At 44.4% G+C, this 27,326-nt stretch overlaps 3 protein-coding genes across 5 annotated transcripts; 1 reads left to right on the top strand and 2 right to left on the bottom strand.

Annotated features, from left to right (window-relative positions):
- Positions 1-1,390: 1,390 nt before the first annotated feature.
- mybbp1a (MYB binding protein (P160) 1a) lies at positions 1,391-22,251 on the bottom strand. Its single transcript, XM_079283914.1, has 27 exons — positions 22,047-22,251; positions 21,384-21,479; positions 21,152-21,235; positions 21,000-21,074; positions 20,751-20,858; positions 20,450-20,640; positions 20,198-20,365; positions 19,893-20,010; positions 19,295-19,584; positions 19,094-19,204; positions 18,883-19,008; positions 18,528-18,734; positions 18,207-18,315; positions 17,994-18,081; positions 17,322-17,476; positions 16,896-17,006; positions 16,532-16,696; positions 16,099-16,272; positions 7,815-7,972; positions 7,440-7,574; positions 5,979-6,069; positions 5,209-5,340; positions 5,060-5,128; positions 4,834-4,947; positions 3,092-3,193; positions 2,861-2,985; positions 1,391-2,011 (listed from the first exon to the last, which is right to left on the bottom strand). Exons 1-27 carry the CDS (start codon positions 22,221-22,223, stop codon positions 1,642-1,644), a joined length of 3,849 nt encoding a protein of 1,282 aa, XP_079140040.1. The 5' UTR covers positions 22,224-22,251; the 3' UTR covers positions 1,391-1,641.
- On the top strand, positions 8,121-15,977 carry LOC306788392 (uncharacterized protein). Of its 3 annotated transcripts, XM_079283917.1 has the most exons (3): positions 8,121-9,312; positions 10,832-10,922; positions 11,224-15,977. In XM_079283917.1, exon 3 carries the CDS (start codon positions 11,269-11,271, stop codon positions 12,721-12,723), a length of 1,455 nt encoding a protein of 484 aa, XP_079140043.1. In that variant the 5' UTR covers positions 8,121-9,312; positions 10,832-10,922; positions 11,224-11,268; the 3' UTR covers positions 12,724-15,977. The 3 variants fall into 3 exon arrangements, with proteins under 3 accessions (XP_079140043.1, XP_079140041.1, XP_079140042.1); XM_079283915.1 differs by having other exon boundaries at positions 10,832-15,977; XM_079283916.1 differs by having other exon boundaries at positions 10,815-15,977.
- Positions 22,252-22,867: 616 nt separating the features above from the next.
- tbl2 (transducin beta like 2) lies at positions 22,868-26,456 on the bottom strand. The gene is made up of 7 exons (XM_079283549.1): positions 26,276-26,456; positions 25,505-25,626; positions 24,862-25,046; positions 24,425-24,576; positions 24,089-24,215; positions 23,623-23,775; positions 22,868-23,485 (listed from the first exon to the last, which is right to left on the bottom strand). Exons 1-7 carry the CDS (start codon positions 26,400-26,402, stop codon positions 23,026-23,028), a joined length of 1,326 nt encoding a protein of 441 aa, XP_079139675.1. The 5' UTR covers positions 26,403-26,456; the 3' UTR covers positions 22,868-23,025.
- Between the last annotated feature and the right edge of the window lie 870 nt (positions 26,457-27,326).

The raw sequence follows: 27,326 nt of genomic DNA, 5'->3' as shown, positions 1-27,326 counted from the left end.
GCAGGCTTGTTGTTTTCCGAAAGATTCAAACTCACTACTGTGAGTACAGCACCAAACAACATGTTGGATATGAAAAGGCTCCCGCAGATACCCACCACTGAAGGTTCCTGAAGTGGCGAGGGGCTCTAAGATGAGATAAACTGATGGATGGGGCTGCCACCTACCTGGCACTCCTTTAGATTTATGGCAGCATGGCTTAATATCCTATATAGTAATCCATTTGTGGTACACTGCATCATTTTTCTGACAGCTGAATTAGGGTTATGTGCTCACCTTAGTTGATAGCACAAAGGCTTGCAACATCAAATCCTGTGCAGAGGCCTGTGATGTTCTTTCTCATAAGAATGGAACGTAATGGGGTTACATTTCTGTCATTGCACACGTGAGGTGAATTCTGACATCAACCTCCCATATCATTCAGTAAAGGCGTTTAGGTTTAGTCATGACAACGAATAGACTTGGCTTAGAAAACCTGTTTTTTTTGTCAAATTACAATTTCTGGTTCACACCAATTAAAAAAACTAGACAAAATAAATCCTCACTTAAAGGAAAGGTTTGACTTTATTCTGAGTGACAGACAGAGTTTGGAAATCAGACACATTGTAGGTTTTGATCTATTTATAGGACTTGCTGGTAATAACTAACAAAAAATATATGTTTACAATAGAGTGAATCCTTTTTAATCGAGTGGTATCATACTAAAGACTGAGCTACGGAGAACGATCAGCTGAATCTGCAGTTCCCCTCTGCTTCACAGAGCTTAATGGAGTTTCAGCTCATTGTTTATCTGTGCAGCAAACAACGTCACCGTTCTGGTACTGTGTATAATATACTGCCTGGTCAGCAGCCAACGGCAGAGAGACACAATTAGGGACGATAGCTGGAGAACAAACATTTAGCAGATAAAGAGACAGATATGTCCCTCAGGAGTTTTTTGGTGGAGACCAAAGCGGAGCTAAAAGAGAGATAGTATTGGACTTACCGGTACATTCTTCAGGTGGACACAAAGACAACTCCTAATGAATCATCATGTTGCTCTGGAACTGGATGTGGAATTAAGCATCCGTTTAAGAAGTGGTCTGTAAAAAGTATAGCAAGTTTGTAGATTTTATGGTCAACAAAAAAGAGGTTCTCTTTACCCTGAAGTAGGTGGAACGTTTTATAACATACTTAGATTATGTTTAAAGTGAATCCAAGGACACTCTTTCACCACAAAAAGTTTTCATGGGAATTTGGAGACTGATTCTGGAATTTTTAGAGACCATAAAAATAATATTTCACTTTTTTTTAATATTCTGCCATCAACCTGAAACATTATAAGAGAACCATATTATTCCCTTCAAACATATTACATGGTATGAAGAAGTGATGGGAAGAAAGTTGTGATAAATTCCATGAAGAGAAATGAATTTATTGTGAGACATTTTTTTCCTAATCAATAGCAGTCACTCATCAGAAAAATAATCCATCTAAATTCATGTCCCACGCATCTTCAGTATTCAATATGTGTAACAATATCTCATATTGAAACATACCAACATATTGTCCACACTGAACTGACAGCCGAGCAAATAGAAAAATTAATGGACGAAAACACACGCCCTTTAAAAAGAAATCAACATTTAAATAGCAGTGTCCACTTTACATTTGCCCTCCTCCCTCTTTCTTCTGTTTGGGTTTCTTCTTCGTCTTCTTGGCCGTCTTGCTCTCAGACGGCGTCGTCTTGCTCTTCTTGGCCGGGTTGGGCTGAGACGCCGCCGCGCCGTCGGCCGGTCGCTTCTGTTTTGTTTTCTTGTCATGTTTCTTTTTGGCTTGTCCTTTGTCTGCTCCCACTCTGTATCTTGAGGTCGAGTTGTCCGCCTCTGCTGCTGCCGCCGCGGCCGCCGCCGGCTCTAGAATCGGAATGTCGCGCTTTTTACGCTTCTTTGTTTCTGGCAGAAAACCTTTCTTCTTCTTGGGAAGTTGCGGTTGGTTGGCCTCCTTCCCAGGCTTCTTTTCAACCTTTGGTTTTCTGTGAACGTGGACACATGCGAGGTCAACATGATGGCTTCAACACACAGATCACCTGCTGAAGCCACCCACTTTAACATTTTGTGTGTATTGTAATATAAGTTAGGACAACCCGACAAGCCTGCACACCGTGACTTGTGAGAGAAATGGGATTTAATGCACGGACTCAGGCGGAGCCAGCGTGCTAACTGTTTCTGCATAAGTCACAGCGTGCAGACTTTTCAAATTGTCTCGTGCATTTTTTTATTTTAAGTTCAAGCACGTATCTTTAAAGTCCTGTTCAGTAAAGCATGTTAAATTAAATTAGATTGAGCTATGGTCCCAAAATTGTGTGACTGGGTAGGGAGGAAATCGGATTCCTGCTCTGCTGCATGTATCTGAATATCTTGTCTGGCTTTCACTCATGCGTTTGTGTCTGGTCAGCCAGCGCATGGACCTATCAGCATCCTGTGAGGAGCTACTGCCAGCTATGGGCGTGGCTTAGGTGTGTGACGCGACACAACTGTTTGTTCAAAACAACAATGGCGGCTCCTGATGAGGTTAGGGTAGACGCTGTAAAAGAGATTGTATTTCTATAACGGCGTATGGAGGCTTTTCTTGATGGAAACTGGCTTCTGTTGCTTGATTGACAGATGGTTCATCCAATCAGCTGACAGGTATTTTTTTTGAAAGTGCCTGCTTTGTAACAAACTGTCTGGCAGGTCAGGTCATGTATCTGAGGCTCGTACAGAAACCTGACTATTACCTGCTTAACCTCATTCCTCCCACTGACCTGGTTTCCTATGTGCACATACACACACACACACACCACACGAGAGTCCCCTCTCAAGCGCCCACCACAATAACTCACATGACTCCAAAGTGTTTCACCACGGCCCAGTAGTTGTCCTCCAGCTTGCCGGTATTCTTGAAAGCGATGGTGCTGGTCAGGGACTGCAGGACCTTCTGAAGGGGCTCCAGGTCAACAGACAGCTTCTACAAAGAGCAGGCAGCAGAAGCAGAGACTCGATTCTGGAGCGAAAACACATCAACGCTTCCCTCTCTCAGGAGTTGACCGTCACACTCGCGGACCCACACCTACCTGCTGGTGAACGTGCTTGACCAGGAACTGACAGAGCTCCAGGGTTTTCACCACCTTCTCCTTCACCATCTTGCTCTCAGTTGGACCGACCTGCTGAAGACTCTGAGAGGAAAAGAGACACTGGGGTCAGACTGGCCTCCTCATCAGCTGATCCGAGTAATTGCCATCCAGCTCTTATTTGACAGCTATGATGCAGTTTGACACATGGGTATTGGTTACAGTCATGGTTGTGAGTGTTTTAGACCCCTAGGCCACCACAAGAAAAAGCGTTTTAACGCGAAGGCAGTGGTTGGTCTTCACTGATGAAATGGAAGTGTTGATCGGGATTTTTTCTGGTAAGCAAATGTTACCAAAATCTTTTGTGCAGCTTACACTTCATGTTTAAGACCTTCTATTTAACAAACATTTAATAAATATTTCATTAACACGAATGTAGTTGTTAAAGTTATGATCACATCCCTTTTTTTGCAGACCTATTCATTCAGTTTAAACACGGCATTTCTGCACATTAAGATCAGGCTACATTAATATTTTGAATATTATACAATTTGTAGAATTAAGACTCCAGCGGGAGCTGCATAGAATTTTACTATATTCATTGTGAATGTTAGACAGGGACACTTAAAGTAAAGTTGTTACCCTGCAGTCATTTTGAAACATTACAGTTTATATTACACGTTAATCAAAGCGCAGTAAAGTAGAGAAGCTCAGGAAACGAGGGCTGACGTTACATCTTGGAGTTAAAAACAGAAACTTATGGATCAGTTATGTTGTTTGGTGGATCTGTTTTTGTCTCAGAGGAAAAGGACAGAGACACAGACACAGAGGTGGTTTGGTGAAGAAGTGCAGAAGCATGAAATGATGCACTTGTTTACATCTCAGCTGTCCGGTGGACACCAGAGGTCAGCGAGTGCAGCTCTTCATCATAATTCATCACATTTCATAAACCTAGAACAATATAATAAACCCGAACCCTCGAGACCAAAGGATGTTGTTCTGTAAACGTCTCCACTTACAGTGAAGAGTATATGGTGGTAGTTACAGCCTCCATGTTATATTAGGCATAGAAAAACGACTTTTAATCAGTTCAGAGGTTTACAGAATTTAAATTGGGGAAAAGAGAGCGCTGGTATCTAATGAGTACTTGGTTATCAGCAGATACGCTGAGTTTGGGGATTGGAAATGATAATGGCGGAGGAACATTGTGTTTCTGAGAAGATGAAAAGTTAACTTTATAGAGATACATGGTTCTCACAGGACAGCGATGCTACAAACACAATGATTTTATTGAGGATTAAACTACCAAACAGTATAAACAAGAGTTCAAATTAGCAGTTGGTTTATTAATTATGAATGTTTTCTATTTCTAAATAATTTACATAACCTTTAAGCCTTTTGTTCATGAAGAGTCATGCAGTGTTTCCACTGCAGCTGGACTAAAAAAAACACTTTGTTCACGCTGTTGTAAGGTTGCTGTAATTCAGACATTAACAGAACAACGAATGACATTTGCTCACTGTAGCGGCCACTACAAGGCCCGACATGGGAGAAGGACTGGAAATTAGCTCCGGCTAGAAGTCCCGTACACACTGCATCAATGCTAATGTTGCTCCTTGTCTGGATGTGTAAATAGGCAACTGTTTAACAAGTTTAATATAATTGTCAATTATACATACCGATGCGTCTCAGTGGTCACAGATGCAAAGTGTTAACCCCTGTGATGTAAAGCTGTGTTGACCTACCGCCGTCAGCTGACCTGCGACCCTCACACAGAGCTCCGTCCACGGAGCGCCGCTCAGCAGCTGCTGAACCTCCCTGCTCTGCATCGCCCGCAACACAAACACACATGCTTGGCCCTAAACACACACACACACACACACACACACACACACACACACACCATCAACAGGAATGTACACATGAACTAAACAGCTGGAACTAAATGGAGGGAGGGGGGGTCTCCTGTACCTTTTGGTGAACTCGGCATCCAGATGTGATGTGCTGCACAATCGTATCCAACAGCTTCACACAAAAAACCTGTCAATATAACACAGCAGCTGCATTAGTTACAGCTTGTTCCACATGAACTAACTTCTGAGACGTTTCGCTGTACTCACGGGGAATCTGTTGAACAAGTCTGTGAACATCTGAGCGGTCAGAGGGCTCTTCCTCCGGCCCATGAAGGAGCTCAGGGCGTCTCTGAAGATGGCGGAGACCCGGTCCACATCCACGTTGCCCATGAAGCTGAACTGCACAAAACATCAGGAGTCAGATTGTCTTTGCGACAGGTCAATGTAAGTACGTTGTTTTCCTAAAAGGAAACGTGCAGTAATAGTCAACTCTGGAAATATGTGTGAGATAACTGAACAGAAGGGACTTTTGGGAACTCTTTTTGACAGATTTAATCTGCAAGTAATAATTATTTGCATTCATTTGGTCCATAAAATGTTCATCATGATTTCCTGGAGCCCAAGGTGACGTCTTCAAATGTCTAATTTTGTCCAATCAACAGTGCTAAATCCAAAGATGTTCAGTTTACCATCACTTAGACGACTTAGAAAATCAGCAAATGCTCACATTTAAGAAGCTGTAACTTAAAAAAGACTTCATACGAACTGCTGCTAAACAAAGCAAACAGGGAATCTTTGAGGGAGAAACTCTGGGTAAAAGGGGGACAAGTTATCCAGGACTGACCCAGTATATGCCCCAAAGAGACTTTTTCTGGTGCAAAGCTGGACATAATACGAGATGTTAATGCAACGGTAACAATTAAAACGACTATCCAGTGACCTAAACACAGCAGCACGCCGCTGCAAGGTGGTTTAGACGAGTGAAATCAAGCAGCGAACGAATGAGGTAACAAATGAATGCGTGTGCGTGAACATACATCATTTGCCGCAGCCCCGTCGGCGGTCTGCTCCTCTTTGGCTTCAGTGGGCGGAGGTCCTCGCAGCACTTTCACCACGTACAGAGATGCACTGAGAGGACAGTTCAACATCAGTGGAATGCAAACGATGAGTGCAGCCTGGAGGGTCTTGAATCAATGTACACCATCCTACTCTATATTTCTGAATGGTCTTTTATGCTTATGTTGAGAGTCCTCTTAATTAATAAACAGATGGGAATTTTTGGGGTTTTGCACATGCAGAACAAAACACTAAGATGGTTCAATCAGAGTGACAAATGAAAGGGCAGAAAGAGACAAACATTGGGTAACGTTGTACATTTTGAGAGAGGTAGAGTGCCGTGGGGGGTACTTGAGAGAGAATGTAATAGAGGTCGATGAGGCTTTGCTTTTTTTTTATTTACAAGCGGGTATTAAAATGTCAAGCATGTATTCATCTGGACGCCTTGCTTGGAAATCAATTTTTCCTAAGAAATAATGTGGAGAATTGCAGGCAGGGGCAGGTCAGTGTTAAGTATGCTTTTTAATGCGTTGTGAAACTCTGCCCAGAAAGGTTTAACAACTGGACAGCAAAATATATTCCAGTAAATTGCTTTCTGAATCACACACCGTCCCACATGTGGCCTCCCCCTCCAGCAAAATGTGCTTTCTGCGTCGGTGTAATAAATAAAAATCATACTCAAAGCCCCGTCACACTTGAGCGCTGGTGCATTTCCACTGAAATACACACATGTCACCAGTCCTCATTTGATAGAGAGGTTACCTTCTCTTTCCCATTGTTCTTCAACGTGTTCTGCAGGTTTTATCATGAGGCCTTTGTAGACTCTACAGCAGGGCTCTCAAACTCATTTTCACTCCGGGCCACATCAGCATCATGGTCGCCCACAAAGGGCCGGTTGGAAATGTAACTACCGATACTCGTAACATGTTGTTAAATAACTCTCTGCATTCACCGTTTAAAGTGGTCTTCAATGTACTCACAATACATTTCCATGTTAAATGTACAGTCACCAGCCAAAGAGCTGCTTCTAACTGTTTAAGTATCTCATCATTTTGACTTTCTATTTCATAATTTTGACTGTCAATCTAATTTTTTTGACTTTCAATCTCATTTTTTTGACTTTCTATCTAATAACTTCGACTTTCTATTTCATAATTTCGACTATGGGGAAATGTTTTATTATTATTAGTCTAACGTAAAAAAAAAAAAAAGAAAAATATTTTTTTTTGTTTTTGCTGGCGGATTCGCCACATAAAATGACGTGCCGGGAGTTTGATTGCGTATCTGGAGGCATCTATAAAATTCGGATTTTTCAAGACGATAAGTCCTTTAATTGTCCCTTTTCTGGAAGAGAATAGAAAGTTATAACTTTTGGGATCCTGGATTTAAATCTCTGATCTATTGCATTTGGCTGGAGCGGTCATTAAAACAGTAAGTTGTACCTGAAGTAGTAGAGGCAGACTGAGGAGTCAGACAGTATCTGGGTTTTAGTCATCAGTTTTTCCAGCAGGTCGTGGAGCTCCCCCTGTCTGTCACTGGCGGTCCTGCAGTAAACCTTGGACCTACACAGCTGGTTCCTGAAAAAAATAAAATAAAAAACATCAAATTAATTTTGATTATATTTAGAAGTAACTGCCAGCGAAGGAGGCTTTGAAGCCATGTTGCCAGTGGGAGATATCGTCACCTCCTCAAATTCCCAAAATCTCAGAATCAAAACTCAGAGGCTGAAGTGCAGATTTTGCAGAGAATAGACAAAAAGAAACAAAGAATGGGGGGGGGGGATTAAATGAGTGATAGACACAGCTGACGTGCGTTACCTGAAGATATCTGCAGCTCGGCGGAGGAAGTCCTGCTCCTGCTGGTTGCTGTCGGAGCTCATTCCTCTGTCGATGATGTTGAGCAGAGGCTCCACCAAACCCAGGACGAGCGGACTGCCAGCCCGCCGGGCCACGAGCACTTCAACCAGGTCCAAAACCTACAACAAGCCAAACAGGTGAGGGAGGTACAGCTTTGGGGCTGGTGGAACATGAAGTCTTCTTATCGGAGTATATTTTCCAAAGTGTTTACAAGTCCTGGACGCGTTACTGTAAGAAATTTGAGTAAAAAACTGTAGTTAGTAGATATAATAAAAGTGTTTAATAATTCATAATTAATAATTCATAGTTAGTCATAATCATAAGGGTTTTGAGAATGCATAATTAAGATAAACATAAGCATGAAACTCCTGCCAAGTGCAGAAGTATAACTTTTATTTTGAAGGATTATTATAGAAGGGTTTAAAACGTAACTGACAGTCATTGAATGTGATGATGAACTCAGAGCCAGACAGTAGAATACACTCCTGGAGGATAGCCAATAGGAATCGGGATAAACGGAGGAGGAGGTGTTTCGAACAGATGTGGGAGGTTTAATTTAAGACTTTTTTCCTCGCCCTTGTTCTGTGATGGCTGCCGGACGACAGACGTGTTACACCGGAGGAGCCGGGTGAGGTTTTTGCAAATGGGGTTTTATTGTTTTAATATGTCATAGGAGTGTACACTCCAATGTATAACTGTAAATGTACTTACATCAGTGGAATTAAATTCCTTATAATTGTAAACCAGTTTGGGTAGCGTTATTATCGCAACGTGTGAGTCGACGGCACAAAGCCGGCCACATGGCAGTCACATGTGCTCTGGCCTTCTCTCTTGTTGTGAGGTAAAATTCTTCCATAACAAATTTGGCACCGCAGATGGGACTTCCTTACCGGCCTCGCTGCTTGAGCTGAAGGCTGCACTGGTCAAACACACTTCCTGGGCCCATCATATCGGTAGGCAGAGCCGTTTCATGAAATCTGTGAGTTAGTTTTGTAGGAAATTTAGAGGAAGTGTCTTTGGCTAGCGTTGCTAACAGCTAGCTCTGAGGTGCGGTGAGGACGTTCCCCGGAGGAGGAGGCTATGATTTGCGGAGGCTATGATTTGCAGTCTGAAGTATACTAGCATGGTGAGCAGAGGGGACTAGTTCAGTGAATACTGAGATTCAGAGCGTTTGGTAAGCTGCGAGGACTGGGAGCGCTGAATCGATAAGCGTTGATGGGCGGCAGCCCTGATAGGCCGAACTGCGTGTTCTTTGGGAGTGGCGGACCAACACTGCTCGGTATAGGTAAGGGCCCGATGTCCGCGGATTACCTCGCCGGCCTTACCTAGAGTTTGAGTTTTGGATGGTGTGGTTCAAAATGGAATAAATACACTGACAAGAAGGAGCTGGTGAGCCAGGACAGCTTCGGTAGCTTTGGAAGCAACCAGGCACTGCTGCCGGGAATCGAGTCTGCAAAAGGTAAGATTGCCGCGGGGTGCTGGGAGGCTTTTGAATGCAAGATATTAAAGGACGTTCGGGTGGGTAAAAGATAAATAAGTCCGGTAACAATTGTGTCTTGTCATGTGCGTGGTTGCCGTGTGGCGATACGATTGTGAGAACACACTGGGTGAAGGGTTATATACGACGATCGTAGGGTCTGGTTAAACCAGAGGGTTTAAGGAAAAAACCGGACGATAAGTCCGATAATACGTGTGACTAGTCTGTGTTTTAGCAGCGTGGAAATACGTTTAAAATGATGACTAAATAAGTCCAATAATACGTGTGACTAGTCTGTGTTTTAGCAGCGTGGAAATACGTTTAAAATGATTGATATTGCATGACCGCGCTGTGAGGAGCTAACGCTAGCTACGTGTAGCTCCGGCGTTGCGGGACCCTGTATGTAAAATAAGTGCTTATAAAATAAAATAACGGCTGGATTGAGAGAGGAGACAGAAGGCGTATGAGTGGAATTAAAGTGTGGGATTTTGGTGATACTTGTGTGTGCGTACGCTTTATCAGAAGCTCCGTTTTTTCGTTAGCATTGCGGATAGCATATCTGTAAAAAAGCCGGTTTCATGACAACTTCCGGTTTGGCGCAGAACAACTTCCGGTCCGGCGCAGACGGCAAGGCAAGTTTATTTGTATAGCACAGCTCAAAGTGCTTCACATAAAACCATTAAAAGCATCAAAACATAAGGCAAAAGAAAAGGAGATTTAAAAACAATTAAACAGAAGAAGGAGTAACTGCTAGTTAATGATAATAATAATATTAAACCTAGTGTTTTGAATCTGTCATTACATTAGTACTAAAAGAGACTGACCTCTGGTGACTTAGAGAGACAATCACAGCATAGTTTTATGCCACCCAGTGGCTTCCTAGATAAATTACACAAAACAGTCTTAGAAATTCATTGTCTATGACCTTTGTGCTTACATCCTGACTTTAGTTTTAATTAAGCATTATAACTTTAGTTGTTGACTTTGGTTTTAATTCAGCATTTTAACAAAGATCAATGGTTTCAGTTGTGTTTCTTCAATTCTTGAACTTAATTGTGACTCAGTATTGTGCAGACCAGAGTGTAAGTGCAGTTCAACAGTTTGACTTACATTGGTATTTCTGATTGAATATCTTTGAACACAGTTATTGACTTTTAAAGTTGAATTTAATATTTAATTGATTAATTATTCATTGTTTTTTAATTTCATTTTACTTCCAATTTTAAACCTTTCAAATTCTGATTTGGAACTGGATTGTGATTGTGATTCTGATTTAGATGTTGAGTTTGATTTCGGAATTCTAGCTTCAATTTTGGATTTGAGATTCCTTCACATATCCAGTATTGACTAATTTTGGTACATTTACTAATTTACACAGTTCCTAAGAATCAATTTTGACACAGACGGCGCAACATATTTGAGAGATCGTTGACCTCTCTTACACTACAGACGTATGCTAACATTTACTGCTGAACATTTGGCAGTTCTGTGTTTGTATTAGTCAAGGTGAGTGGCTGAGGGTCCAGATCTGGGAAGTGGAGCAGCGGATCCCAGTTTTGGAGTCAGCGGCCACACGCCATACAGCACAGAGGGTGAGTTGACTTTGACTTCAATGACAAGTGTGTACATTTAACACACACATTAGAAACTAGACAAACACCACGCACACCCACATAACACATGCGATTGAAGGATTTAGAAAGTTACAGCAAGTTACGTTAACTATTATGCTAAAGTGTTTAGAATGTCACATGCAGGCTGATTCACTGCACAGCACATTTAGAGCATTTATTGGACAAAATATACTGCTGCTGTCTCTGTTTCTCTGTTCCCCCACAATCTGAGTTGTCAAGGGGGGAGATTCCACACTCGGACTCACTTTACTGACTACAGGAACAACGCAGTTCCGGGCACCTGTGTACAGAATAAAGGGGGGACATGGACGTGGAGACTCCAGGGGGCTGCCAGGACGAAGCAGGTCAAATGGGGTGCAGAGGAAAAAAGATAAAACGGGAGTGGAAGATGGGGAGTGGTGAGTATAAGACAGACGGTTATGTGTTCCCAAAACCCAGAAACAGACAGAGAGCAGCCACAAGTGATGATGACACCCTTGACGACACTGATGAGGACAGAAGAGAAGAGGTAAGTGGAGCAGCCGGAGGTTGTCCACTTCCCAGACGGTTCAACAGGAAAAGGAAGGCACCAGAACGCTGTCGAGAACGTCTTTATCCTGTAAAAGGTGAGATGCCACCATTAGCCCAGACCCAACAGTACCCCTTGCTGGTGAAATACAATGGACAAGCGGAGTATGTGCCATGGGGACATCGAGACATGGACACACTGGAGAAGGCACTGCCACCGCTGGGAGGAGGAGCCAGCCCTTGGATCCGTCTCTTTGAAAAACTCACGGCAGCGGATAAATTGGCACTGGGAGACATACGGGCCATGATTATCCGCACAGAGGGGACAATTAAGTTAAATGCCCTAGAAGCAGGAACGGGAACGGCCCGCAGAGTGGACCAGACCCCATTCGACAACTTCCGAGGAATCTACTGGGAAACTATGAGAAGCATCTGGCCCACGAAGCCAAACATGACTTCCCTCAGTGGATTGAAGCTAAAACCAGAAGAAGAGCTGCATCGGTATCTAAAAAGAGCTGAAGAAGAGTGGCATGAGGCCACAGGGGGGAGACATGACGGCAATGAAGCCACCACTGTAGTATGGCGACACACTGTGCAGAAGGGCCTGCCCCTACCAGTACAGACAGCGCTGGGAGGAGTGGTAGGCTTGAGCAACATGGAAGATGCCATGTGGAGGGAACACCTAACTCACTACAACCAGAGACATCTAACTGAGGAGACAAGAGGACAGGAAGATCTGGAGAGAATGACGCGGCGGCTGCTGAAACTTCAAATAGCGGCGGCCGACAGAGAAATAACTAGAAAACATCTGGCCAAGAAACAGATGGCCGTAGCCAAGGCTCAGGCCCCACAACAGCCCCAATATCCAGCTGCACCCCCGACCTCATACCAACCAAATCCAGCAGTACCAGCCCACACAGTGGTGTACTACCAACCTCCACCACATTACAGAGGCAGAGGACGTGCACGCGCATCTAACAGAGGGAGAGGTAACTACAGAGGAGGTTATGAAAGACCTGTAGGTAGAGGGAAGTGCTACGTATGTGGTAGAGAGGGTCATTGGGTAAGAGATTGCCCACATAAAAGGAGAGGAAGACAGATCAGTGCAGCACCACAACATGCTCCGTTCCCACCACAACATCAGCAGCACCTACGACCAGGTCCAGCTGGACCTCCTCCCATGAGACATCAACAGATGCCCATGCTGTCACCAGGACCATGGGGAGGTTCAGGGTATAGCCAAGATACATAGATGGTTGCCATGTGATCCCTTACAGCAGAGATATCGAGGTGAAGGGGGAATATGGTAAGGTGTCAAACAGATATGGTAAGGTGTCAAACATTTTTTTTGTAGATCCACATTTAGAATCGTTTTCAGTAAAGGTGCTACTCACAAATTTTGAGATTTAATAACGTCATGATAAACCACAACTAGACTTGCTAACTCTAGAAATTGAGAAATATACGGGAGCTCTAACTAACATGAGCCGAGTGTTGTTTTCTCAGGTGACAAACGCAGAAGCAGCAGCTGACGAAAGGAAGCAGGCTGATGTGTCACCAGGCAGTCTGGTGTGGATAAAAGTCCACAAACGCAAGTGGAGTGAACCAAGGTGGACCGGTCCATGGGAGGTAGTATTGGCAACTTGACACCACCTCACTCACTGTGCAGCAGCGAAGGTAACAAGTGTGACACTCGCAGAGACAGGAGTGAACATCAGACAGGAAAATTTGAAGTTAAAGACACCTCAAAAGAGGGTTTAGACAGTACTGACAATGACGTTTCCCCCACAGGTTAAGCGAGGCCTTCCATTGGGAGACTCTAGCTTCAGTAGGTTATGGAAGTCTGTAATTACTTTCTTCCTGATTTCAGTAGCTTCCCTCTTAGTATGTGGAATTAACCACAGACAGGAACCAGATCACATGCATGACTACATCAGGATTCGACATTTAGCCTCAGTAGCTAATCAAACCGATCTTAGACCACGTAGAGAGGCTTCTCTGACGACACTCACCTATGAAAATGTAACTCTCACTCTTATGTTCAAAGAAGGTACAACATCACCGGTCCAGTTCGACTTCTGTGAAGTAATTTCCAGTCCCAAGTATGAACACGCCTGCGGGTGGATGACCAAAACCGTGTGCATCATAACTGACGAGTGTGGGCCTGCCACACATAAGTATGGGAAGCTGTTATCATATTATGCCTGTGATGTGTACAAAGGGGGTGGGTAGATGTAATCCTTTAAGACTTACCTAAATTGACTGACTGAGGACTTTACGTAATACAGGGAAAGGCTACTGATAGTCCTGCCCCACAAGGGCTCATTAGGATTATTGTTAAGCCTGTAAAAAGACCAGGTTCGACATACGACTGACGCAGAGAATGAGGTAAGGGGTGGAAACTGAAATGGCAGATGGGAATTTATGGTGGGTACAATATACGGCTTCAAGTCAGTAGTACAGATTGTATTGTGTGTTCAGGACCGAGCAACCCCTAGCAACACCAGTTCCTTCAAGATTCAGACTCCTAAGTCCTGAATTAGTTGTATTTTAACTCTGTTTACTGATGACACTTTGCCCCTCCAACACACTTGTCAGAGGCTGCACTGGCATTACCCACCTGTAGAATATAATACCCCACCTCTGTTCAAGGTTTCAGAGGGTCCATTTGATTGTATAGCCTCAGATACAGCTATGGGGCCCAATGTAGGCAGTATTATTGAAGCAAATTGTAGCAACAGTCACCTATATCTTGCCTGTCACTGATGCAACTTATGGAGAACTCATCTCTCCACGCCCACATGCTAACAGAAGATCCAAAAGAGATGCCGGCGGCCCGAAGGGGGCCTTTGATGACCAAGTGTACATAAGATGTCATAAGACTGCCAAGGGGGGTGTCTAATGACTTTCAAGCCAGAAATCAAATAGCAGCAGATTTAGAATCTGTTTTCTCTCAGAGGGTGATGATTAATAAAAATGTCGATTGGATCAACTACATTTACTATAACCAACAGCGTTTAGTAAACTTCACCAGTGACGCCATATCAGGACTGCATGCACAGCTGGCGAAGACTAGTTTAATGACCTTGCAGAACAGAATGGCATTAGATATGATTTAGCAGAGAAAAGTGGCGTGTGCCAGATGTTTGGGTCTGCGTGCTGCACTTTCATTCCAAATAACACAGCTCCTGATGGATCGGTGACCAGGGCTCTGGAGGGACTGACAGCACTCAGCCAAGAGCTAGCAGACAACTCTGGTGTCACGAATCCATTCACCGACTGGTTGGGAAGTATGCTTAGCCAGTGAAAACATACATTTTTGGCAATCGTAATTATTCTGTGTGCTGTCATCATAGACCGCCTAGTTGTCTGTGGATGGGGGTTCCCGTGCATCCGTGGACCTCTACAGGGGTTTATTGTTTCACCGATGAGCCAGACACCAGTCCAGGGCAACCAATTATGTGTCGGGGATGAGGGAGAATTGGAGCTTCTGATGGCCACAGTCTAGATGAGGCCACCAGAGGGACTTCACGAGCGGTTCCTGACCATCCAGATGGACTTCTAAAACATCCAGTGAGATGTTGGAAGTTTGGAAAATAGACGGATTGTTTTGGATGAGTATTTGGAGATTAAATTTTTTGTTTAATTGGGTTATAAAGGGATTTTAGGGTGGAAAAGATTAAGAAATGTAATTTTGTCACGTGTAAAAGAACAGTCAAGGCTTCTCAGTATGTGTTCTCTAGCCTACAGACTGTATCCTGATCCTGCCAGCCCCAAGACGTGGAAGGCAGTGACTCTCAACGCACTCTATCTTGAAACGAACTGAACAGAAATACTTGAAATGATATCTGTGTGCATGAATTCTTTGCCTCGGTTTAGATAGATAGGGAGCCTTTCCCTGGATTGAGTAGGGGGAAGGTCTCCAGGGACATTTGAAAAACTAACTACATTCGAGTAGCTAACTCACAGTGAACTGTGAGTTAGGGGGGAATTGTAAGAAATTTGAGTAAAAAACTGTAGTTAGTAGATATAATAAAAGTGTTTAATAATTCATAATTAATAATTCATAGTTAGTCATAATCATAAGGGTTTTGAGAATGCATAATTAAGATAAACATAAGCATGAAACTCCTGCCAAGTGCAGAAGTATAACTTTTATTTTGAAGGATTATTATAGAAGGGTTTAAAACGTAACTGACAGTCATTGAATGTGATGATGAACTCAGAGCCAGACAGTAGAATACACTCCTGGAGGATAGCCAATAGGAATCGGGATAAACGGAGGAGGAGGTGTTTCGAACAGATGTGGGAGGTTTAATTTAAGACTTTTTTCCTCGCCCTTGTTCTGTGATGGCTGCCGGACGACAGACGTGTTACACCGGAGGAGCCGGGTGAGGTTTTTGCAAATGGGGTTTTATTGTTTTAATATGTCATAGGAGTGTACACTCCAATGTATAACTGTAAATGTACTTACATCAGTGGAATTAAATTCCTTATAATTGTAAACCAGTTTGGGTAGCGTTATTATCGCAACGTGTGAGTCGACGGCACAAAGCCGGCCACATGGCAGTCACATGTGCTCTGGCCTTCTCTCTTGTTGTGAGGTAAAATTCTTCCATAACATTACCTTGATCTTAAAGTCTCGGACCAGCGTCTTCTCTTTCTGTATTTTTGTCTTTTCATCCTTCTTGGCCTGGGTCTTTTTCTTCTGCTCCGAGAACAGCGCCGACAGGCCCTTATCCAGCTCAATCATGGCGTCATCGTCCAGATCTTCGTCACTGCTGCCGTCGTCCTCTGTGGCCTAAATGTGCGGCACGACAGAGGACTTTAACGCAACGCGAACCGGGATCTGACACACGCGGTTCCGTTTACCTCATTTAAAATAGTCTCTACATAAGAGACAAGGACAAGATTTATTTAATCGAGCAGTGTTACAATATCAAACAACATATAACAAGCAGCTGCAGTAAATGGTGCTCAGTTCAATTGATGACATGCTGCCCTGAAACATGTGTGGCATATCACAGAATCCACATGGGGACCACGCCTTAAAAACCCACCAGAGCATTCTGCTGCTGCAAGACCTTCATCAGCTCCAGACGGAAATTTTGGTCCACCACTCCCTCTTCCAGCTCCCCCTCTTCCTCCTCATCTTCCTCCTCCTCCTCTTCCATTGCTTCACCATCTTCATCAGAGTCATCATCTGATCCGTCAGACTTGTCGTCCTATCAGAGCCATAACCGCACATTTTAGGATAACGTGTTTTCTAAATTAGTACAAAAATCTAAGTGTACGTAAGAGTAGAGACGCATTCATTAAGTGGATTGAGTTAATAAAAAAATGATGTTATTGACAAGATGACAAAAGAAAACTTGAAGTAATCTTTGGTTTAACAGGTTGTGAAGAAGCAAGAGAGGAACTGACCATCTCCTCATCATCATCATCTTCTTCATTTGCGTTCTTCTTCTGGGCTTTGTTGTCGTCAGTGACGAATAGAGCACCGTCCTCCTCGTCATCCTTCTCTGGGTCCAGGACCTAAACAGAGCCCAGACACACATCATTACAATCAACAAGCTGCAAGTGTCTGCAAACAAGAGATTTGCCCATCTGTCCGTCTAATGACGCTGATCTGGTCCACTTCGTAGTGGCAACACGACGACAGCCTGTTTGTACAAGAGACCTGCCGCCAGTGATGAAGGCCAGAAGACGTGGCTGAAAGCCCCAGAGAAATACAGTAATGTCACCTTGTGATCGGGTCGTTTTCTTAATGACCCAACATTATGTTTGTACAAAACAATCTTCCAAAAAACACTTTTACAAACAGGTGTTGCGCTCGTATACGTTACTTGCCTCTAAGATGCTGGTGAGGGCCGCTGCAGTGACATGGGGGCAGATGGAGGCGAAGACCGCTTTGCAGACCTGTCTGATATGTCGGCTCGCCTGGCTCAGCAGGGACAACAGGATCTCCACCATCACCTCCACCCACGCAGGCCCCTCCTCCTGCCCTGTGGCAGCACCAAAAGAAAAAGCAAACCCACATTCATACACCACAAAGCAGTATTCAGGATTTTACTCTGGCCACTTTGGGGCAGAGGAACGAGCTATAAACCAGTGGTGGAATGTAACAACGTACACAGGAAGTCATTAAGACATATGTGAGAGTGGACCACAACAGTGAGCTGAAAGATGCTGAAACGCTCTGTAGGTAGAGCTGAGGAGAAACTGCAGTCGGGTGGGTTTTGTCAATGGATGGGAGTTTCTTCCACACTTGGGTCATATTTTAACACCCGAGGCAGCTTTTACCGAATGAAGATTTCTTTCAAACATAACAAGGAAATTGTACCACGCAATCTAAAGCTGCTTTAAATCCAAACGGAAGCAAAGACTTGCATCTCAGTTCGTGGAGATGGCCTGCTCGTCTCTTCGGCAAACTCGTTTTGTGACTTAGGTCGTTAATAAGAAATCCTGCCCATTCAAATGTGAAAGGCAGCTGCTGCATCTTCGTCGTGCACGAGGCCTCACCTTCTTCCTTCTTCTTGGCCTTCTTCTCCTGAGCCATGTCCACGCAGCGCTGCAGGTCACTCATGATGTCCAGCAGCTCTTCTGGGGCCTTCCAGGAGAAAGTTTTTGTGTGAGCGGACGGTGTTTTGTTGCTCGGAAATTACCACCAGTACATCATCAAGGCTGCAATAACAACAGTACTACTATAGCCACGGCTCTGGTGGTATGCCGTACCTTGAAGAGGTGCATGCCGACCAACAGGAAGACCTGCTGGAACGCGCCGCTCTCAGCAGTCGGGCCTTTCTTTGCCTTTTTCTTCAGGTTTTCCACCGACTCCAGCATGCTGCAAGAACACACATCAAACACGTTGCTCTCTTAAGTAGCACTGAACAGACATTACCTTAATGTTATATAGAAATGACGCCCCAAAGTACGAAAACAAAAAGTTATAATAAACTCAATTACCCTTTAATCCCATGTGACTACATTCACGTGATTGACTACATTGCGGAACAACCGAGCTGTATCCTGTTGTCTTGTATATTGTTGTCCTACCTGTCCCAGGCCTGTCTCTGCTCAGGGCTGAAGGGCTGGCTGCCCTGGGCGAGTTTCGGCTGGCTAAGCAGCAGTTGAGCGTACTGGACCAGGTGGTAGATCCACATGGTGCCGTCGGCTGTGACGCCCAGCGTGCGCTTTTGGTTGACTGCCGCGCCGTCGGCCGGGTCCTCGCACGGAGGCAGGTGGTGCATGGACAGGAGGAGTCTGGAGGATGCAGCAGTGACACCGCAATTCACATGGACAGCCTTTTTTGCACAAAACAGGGTTCCAAGGGAACTCTTGACGTGACTGTTGTCATTATTCATAAGATGTGGTCGATTTGCAGTCTAATGCATATGATTTAATCTCTCACCCAAAGAAAGAATTGACGAGCACTCCTCTGATTTTCTCATCCAGTGGGACAGACGGCGTCCCCATCGTCTCTCCGATTTTGGGCGAGGCCTTCTTGGTGCTGAAGAACGCGTGGAAAAAGACAAATCTGGAAAAGAAACAACACCAGCTGATGGCCTTCCCTTCATCCAACCTTGAGACCGTGGCTTTGCTCAAATAGTGGCAGGTCTCACCTGGCCACACCCATGATGAGATCCTCCTGCTTCTTCAGTCGGTGGTTGTCAATGATCGAGCAGAGCCGAGAAACGATCCACCTCCTCAGGCGGAATACGGAGTCCTCCTTCCTGAAGGAAGGAAAATCAGCAGTTACGTCCAGTTCCCATCCGGACGGACGAACACGCCGCTAAACATCACAACAAGCCGTGTACACTTACTGTTCCTTTGCTTCCTTATTGTCCTTCTGCTTGCGAGTGCTGAAGTCCAGCAGCTTGTCCAGCTGAGGCTGCAGGAACATGTTCTTCAGCCACTCCACGTACGACTGCACAGCCTCGGGCTGAAGGTGCTGCACCACCCTCCACACCGACGGCACCACTGGGCAGCCCTTGTGGGACAGCGAGGAGAAGCCCACCATCACTGCCAGCTGTTTGTCGGCATCCTGACAGCCCTCCAAGAAGTCCGACACGTAGGTCTCCATCTCTGAGGCCAGCTTGAAGCGGCCCGGTTTCTGGGAGGGAAAAATGATAGGACGAGATTCATATTAGTCATCAGTTCACACTTTATGGTGGACTTTGTGTCATATTTACCACCTGCTGCGGTTTCTCCTTTCAACAAAAACAATGGGTTCATACTCTAATTATACTCTTAATTAGTATAATAATAAAGTACACCTGATCAACATGAGGCTACCATCGACAAAACTTATTTTTACATTAAAAGACATCCTGTGAAGGGATGGTTGCAAGACGTTTAATTGGGTTGTCGCGGTGAAGGAATTCCCCACACAGTGAAAATTTACAAGTGAAATTGATTTACCTGAGAAGACATCACATGCTCCCCGTAGTGTATCATCACCTCTCCAGACATCACCTCCTTCAGCTGGTCTGCCGACAGAAGAGGCAGGGCGCTGCCCAGCAGACGGAAGCTCAGATAGCTGGACAACAACAAGGTACATGTTAGAAGAATGTAGTTCCGAAGTGGGCCTAGGACCGGACAATAAGACATAGAACGTGCAGACATGTTAAGGGAAACACAGGCAGCAGGTTCTCTCTGTAGTAGAGAAATGCCCACAGTTCTGGATGTCAGGATCAATGTTTTTTTTAGTGCGTTGCTGCACTCACTGAGTGGGCCCCGGATGCTCCTTTAGCATGCCGTTGACGATGGCGTTATTCCAGAAGAGCTGGAAGCTGTCTTCCTTCAGAGAGAGCTTCAGGAGGTCCAGGACCACCGGCGAGAGGACGCACTCTTTCTTCACCGAGCGGGCCGCCATCTTCAACACTTCTGTCAACCTGCCAGACAACATCACACGTTTTAAGTTTTACATAAAACACGGCATTGACGGGGGGGGAAAAAAACAATCACAGTGTTCTTACTTGGGGATGTTGTCGGCGTTGATGATGGTCGAGGAGCCCAGCAGCTTCTTGAGTTTCTTGGGTTTGAGTGTTTGCGGAAAGCGCCGCAGCGCTACCAGCAGCAGCTGCAGCTGCTCCGGAGTACTGAAGGCGGATGCCAGGTCAGTTTGCAGGGCGCTCAGCAGGACCTCCTCAAACACCTCCTCTGGGATCTGACGGGCCGGACATACATATTAGTTTGCAGAAAGTTCCTGGTAGTGACAGTAAAAGATCAAATCTAAACCCTGTATCAATAAAGGTGCGACTGAGCAGCAGTGGTCACCTCATTGAGGATGTCCGTCATGGTCTTGGTGGGCAGGTCCTTCAGGTGTTGTCTGTGTTGGCTGAGGCTCTGCAGGAGCTGCACACATCCCAACACCACCTGTGGCTCCTGCAGGAACACAAAGACAAGAGGTCAGAGGCCACAGCAACCGTCACACGCAGCAGAGTCTGCAGCGGTAGATGAACTGCTCCACAAAACATGTAGGTTCAGGCATGATCTCTCGCTTTCCATCCCGGCGAGACTACTTACTTTAGAGATGCGGCCGGTCTGATGAAGGGCGAGGACGCCGAACAAGTTTCCAAACATTGCATTTCTCATAGATTTCTGAAAAAACAAAGAAGACGTAAAGAGCCCGTTCATGAAGCTTTTGGAGCCCACGGAGTAAACATTAAAACACTCACCTTTGTCACCGTCTGCAAATTGTGCTTTACTTTGATTTTGTCGAGTACACTCTGCAAAGAGACGTCTTCAAATGCACACAAGACCTGAAAAACAAACACTCATGTCATGCTCGGCCAATAAATGTCCATTACTTCCTGCTTTAAGGATCACTTGTGGTTTGCAGCTCGGTATCCACTGCAAAGCCTTTTGGGTAGATCACTTAAACTGGTTTCGGTAGTCGTCTCCACTCACCTGTCCCAGAGCCAGGCTGAATCCAGGTCTCGCAGCCTCTCGTGTGTGAGCCAGTCCATCCAACAGCCTTTTAAAGGTGTATTCCAACTCATCCGCCTGCAGCGCACACATAACACGCCAGGATTTTTATTTTGGGCACACTTATTATAACTCTGCATGTATTTTATAACAGAGTTTCAGAAAAGCGTTCAGATAGTTTATAGAATAACTTACTTGTATATTTCTATTTGTTGCTACTTTAACATTTAAACTACATTACATTGCAGAGGGAAATGTCGTACTTGTTGCTCCAATAGTTATATTTTACTCTTACATAAAATATGATATGAAGTAGTACTGTACTACTAATTAACCCAGTACAATAATCTAAAATTGGATCGACAATGACAAACTACAACATTAAAATACTCTCGTGTATTTGTGAGGGATAAAATGGGATAATATAATCAATATAACAATAATATACCAGTCATAGTATTGTGGTGGAATGTGACCTAATACATTTACTCAAGTACAATTATGAAGTACTTGTACATTTTCTACTCCGCCACATCTCAGAGACAAATATAACTATAAGTACCACTAACTACTACTGTTACTATCCTAACTTCAGAGGATGGCCACGCTGGGTTCACGCTCCTCAGTGGCAGTGATCTGCCTCACCTTGTTGTTGGTTTTCAGGTACTGAACGAGGTTTTCCACCGCCTTGAGTCGGACCTCCTGATCCGGCTTGGCCAAGTCCCAGAAGAAGTCGAGGAAGACGCGGTTCTGTTGCAGGATTCCGGTCAGTTTGACCGGCTCCGGTACTTTCACGGAGAGCACCGCCATCTCTACAGACATATCCTCACAGCACCACAACGTCTATGCATGCTGCTGTAGCAGGAAAACACGTGTGTCTCACCTCGAGGCTACCACTTCCGGGTCAACCCATTTTCCACACAAAACTTTATTGAACAGTGCAAAACAGTTACAAAAAATTCCAACATAATAAAAGTAATGATGAAACAACACTACTACTACTAATAATAAAGTAAAAGTAGAAATACCAGTTGAATGGACTCTGATTTGTAGTGCTGTAATGCTGATGCAAGTTGCGGTGTCTTTGAAGTCTGTTTCTTACGTCTGTTTTGCTTTATGTTGCCATCTTGGCCAAGACTCCGTCGTTAAATAGATATTAATTCTCAAAAGGGAATATTTTGGAAAAATAAAGGTTAAAAATAAAAAAGTTTCCACATCATACGTAAGTTGTGGTGATGTAATGATTGAGGTGAGCACGGAGAAACTTTCAGCAGATTAAAGTGAAAACAGCGTTCTTGTGCCAAATATCCCTCTGCACAGTGAAGCTCAGACATCAAAGTAAATGAACAATAGGCCAAACACATTTGAGTGGAGTCAGACTTTAAAGTTGCAGAAGGCAAATACAAAAAACAGACAAAGCAAAGAACACACTTATTGGAACTGAAACAGGACAAAAAGCCTGAACAACAATTTTATTTTTCCATAAAAAGATCTTTATTAAAACAGCATGCAAATTCCATTATTCCTGAACCAGATCATTGAGTGGCAGAGGGTGAGTTGAGATTGCAAAAAAGAAGAGCAGTCAGACAGGATCACGATCAGAGAGCAGTTTCTTGGGTCTCTTCTAGTCGAGCGGAGCAGCCAGCACAGTGTCCAGGGATCTCTGAGCCTCGCTGATCTGCTGCTGCAGTCTCTGCTTCATGGCCTCATTCTGGGCCTTCTTCAGCATGTCCTGCATGTCTCTGATGGCCGCCCGGTAGCCGGGGGCGTTGTGAAACACTCGGATGGCCTTGTCGCCGCTGCACGCCAAGAAGCGGCCGTTAATGTCAAATCTCAGGTCGTTGATCTCCTCGCTGTGGACGCCGTGCAGCTCCTCCTCCAGCTGGCCGGTGGCGGCGCTGTACATGGCCACGTTGCAGCCGTCGCTGACGGCCACCACCCGTCCGTCCGGAGACAAGGCCACCCGGCTGCCTTCGGAGGACACACAGGGGACCGTCCTCAGGAGGTAAGGGTCCTGCTGCTTTTTGTACTCCACGTCCGTGTCCCACAACTTCCACGTACCGTCTTTGGAGACGGTCACCATTCTGATTAATAAAAAGGAAGGAATACACGTTGCATATTAAAAACCAGAGATGCTGAGGATAGAGATTCTTTGATTTAGAGATGGCTTCTGTGAACCATCTCTACGGCTTTGTATTGTCATCAGAAACGCCTTCGTTACCTGCTAGAGTCGTTGGAGAAGGCGAATGCGTGAACTCCTGCAGAGTGGCCCTTCAGGTCAAACGCTCGCGCCACCTCTTTGAACTCTCCGCCCTTCCCGAAGCAAACCTCCCACACCTTCACGTCAGGAGTGAAGCCACACGACGCTACGAACCTGAGAGCACAGAGACGCACACACATTACATCTCCACACATGTCACATATGTAACCACACCCAGCAGTGATGTCACAGGGTCCTGGAGTACACCTGTGCATCACTGCAGCAAGGTGAGACGTTAAAGGACAGAAACAACCAAAAAGGTGTTTAGTCGAGCTTTAAAATACATTTGAACGCATGCCAAGGCCGAGCTCGAGCCGACATTAGGTCAGACTATTGTGTTGGCAACAATAACAGATTCAGAGAGTTGTACAATCTTCCCTTAAAGTATCATTTTGTAGAGATCTGTTTTGAGCGGGGAGGGACTGACCTGCCACACGGGGAGACGGCAGCATAAGAGTTGGTTATCTGGTTGGTGTTGATGGAGGCCAGTACGTCTCCTTTCAGGTCCCAGATGTGGATGCTGGTGTCGATGGAGGCACTCATTATGAACTTGCCTGCAGAGAGGAAGCACAGAATCAGGTCATCTCGGCACCACACGTGTTTCAGACTGGTGACAAACTACCTATGAAACTCTAAGGACAGCAAGGTAAAGCGGTGGAAATATGTTAAGTACAGCATACACGTTAACAGATATTGATGTTTTTAGGTGAACCTTCTGTTGTCCCAAAATCCGATCTATCCCTTTTAGACAGTTTGTGTGTACCTGTCTCTGCAATGCCGATGTTGAGGATGGGGGCCCTGTGCTTCTGTGGGAAGTCCTCAGAAGCAGCTTTGAAGGACAAAGTGCCGTCCTCCTTTTTGACCATTTTGAAGATTCGGATGGTGTCTCCATTGGCCAACCAGGTGATAAACGCCCTGCAGTGAAGGAGGTGGTGGGATTAACATGAGTCTGTATCCAAAAATGACTTCAAGTTGAACCAACGTAGAATTCTGATCTGATGTTATATACTTTATTGGTGTCTATTAAAACACAGTCTGCATTTGAATATTGCAGGCCGACACACAAAATCCTGATTTAGAGAGTACTTGTCAAGAGTTTGTAAGAAATAATCCCTTTTTAAAAAGTTTAAAGGTAGATCGGGAACGCTTTAAGTCAAGGAGGGTTTGCACAAGTACAGTAAGAGAGAGGGGGGGGGAGACCTGGAGTCTGGGCTGAAGCGGACTAGTGTTGCGTAATCCAGATCCACATTGGCCCTCAGGCACTTGTGTTCCCGATCCAGGAAGTCTTTGGTGCTCCAGATGCGGACGGTGCGGTCATCTGCGCACGACGCCAGGTACTTCCCGTTACTGCTGAAATCCAGGCACGTCACGTTCGCACTGTGGCTCTGAAGAGTACACGAACACAAACACACACACGATTTAAATGCATCACAAATATAGTTGCCAGTTTATTCGGCCCATCTAAATAAAATGAATGCATTCGATTACAACATTACAATTTTATTTTCATTATAAATGCACAGATCGATCGTCCCCCTGTTTAACATATACGATTTTTTGACAGTCAAATTTACACAGTCGGGGTGGACTGTGGAAGTTCTTCAGCGTGAGCTAACACAGAAAGCTCACATTCTTTTAATAAAAGCATGTTAGATAGAGGGGGATATACTACAATTCATTTTCAGTTAGATTATATTTTTCCAGTAACATGGTAGATTTGTTTGAGTGAGAGAAGGTCCTGTAACTTGGTGCAGTTTTGGAGACACACAGCGTTTGTGTGTGTCTGTGTCTTACAGCGTGTGTGTATGTGTGTCTTACAGCGTCATCGTGTGCTTCAGTTTACCTTCAGTGAGGCTGCCAACAGCTGATGACTAAAAGTGTGCTGTGAAGCTTTATCCTTGCGGCTGCGCTGCTTCTCCTGCTTTGGTTTCTTGGATGCAGGAACCTTCCCTACGCTGCCTACAGCTGAAAGACAAAATAAACAGGGTGAGGTGACATAGCGATGACATGGGTTTTGTAGCATCTGGTAACAGACAACAAACCTCTGAAGTAGTAATAATGACATCAGACACTAAAATGTTTAATTATTTTGCTGCACACGTTATATCCCGATTCCAATAATTTCAACGCTAGACTATCCGTCTGTTTCTATAGTCTGAAAATATTTGATATTTGTGTCTTTCTGCCCTTTCAATAGTCATTCAGGTTGAACCATTGTACATGCAGTTTGTTCTGCATGTACAAAACAAACCCTTCATAGAAAACAACATCCATTTGTAAAGGGTACTTTCTCCAACCTCGAAGACAATCCTAATTAAATTCCCATTTATGTTAACATAATTAACAGTCAATGACCAGACTAAAGAGCGGACATCCCATTGGTCCGTCAGTGAAACCTTCGCCGATTGGTCCATCACTTAAAGTTGCGTTAGTTTCTCGCTTCGTGAGTCCGCGTGAACGAGCAGGTGACGTTACGCCACCTGGTGTTCACGCTCGTTATGAATGAATGAATGCACGTGCGTGGGTCAAAGACCACAGGAACAGTGAGATTCGGAGTTGGTGACTCACCACTCCGGCTAGAGTTACATTAGCTAACGTTCAGAATGTCTCTTACCGGCAAATTCCGCCGCCTGCTCTATTTCCTCTCTTATTTCTTCTTTCCGTCTGCCCACCGCTAATGCCACCAGAATAATCAGTGCACCCAGTAACAGAGTCACGGCGAACAGTGCGGCTACTTCCATGTCTAAAGTTTTATGCCACGTACTTTAAAACTGCTAACGTCTTACTTGGCTACTATTCGCAACCGAGGGTACTGCGCCTGCGTCGAAAGCTGCTTGTTTTCTTCTTCGTCGGTTTAAATGTTTAACGGCAAAAAAAACGAGATAGCCGCCTTTAGCGCCACTTAACGGACGGGAGGCTTGGAGCTCTGCACTAGCAGAAAACAAAACTATCTGTGCTAAACCAGTTTCTATATATCGACCAGGATATAGCAGCAGATGTAGCAGTACCTGATAGATTGAACGCCAACCTATATTCTGTAATTAGACTGCTGTCAGTCAGCTACTTGCAATGTTAGCCTTAGTTATCTTCAAATTATATTTAATATTATCCAGTCACCATTATTTTTTCAGTTTTTACTTGATTACCTTACATTTGCAATAACTGCACTGTTAATCACTTCACATTTTCATTACCTCAAACTATTAGTCTATCAGAAAACAAAACATAATTGTTCTTTAAGTTTATTAATGGCATTTTAAAGTCTGTTTGACTTTATTGCACTTTATTGCACTTCTACTGGTTTGTATTGAACAGTAATAAAACTATGAAGATCTCTTGTATACAAACTATAAAAAAAACTGTATACTGCTAATATTAGTATGTAGTATGGTTGGTAAGTATACAAGTCACATGAAGTCATCATGGGAGAACAGTAGAATAATGGAACCTTGAGGATGTAATTTGTGCTCTTGTTGGAACACCTACGTCCAAAATTCATTTATTAATTCAAAATTCACCATCAAAAAACTGCATCAGATACTGCTCACGTTTCACAAGAGGTGATTTTTTAAAGAACTGAAATCATTTTAATAAAATAACTTTGACGGCCGACATTAATGGTTTTACTGACATGTTTGTTTGACAATATTCTTCAACTCGTGGTG

The sequence above is a fragment of the Melanostigma gelatinosum genome (assembly GCF_949748355.1).
Source record: "Melanostigma gelatinosum genome assembly, chromosome: 14".
Taxonomy (NCBI): Eukaryota; Metazoa; Chordata; class Actinopteri; order Perciformes; family Zoarcidae; genus Melanostigma; species Melanostigma gelatinosum.
Note: the sequence above shows the minus strand (reverse complement) of the source record. Positions and strands in the feature narration are given on the sequence as shown.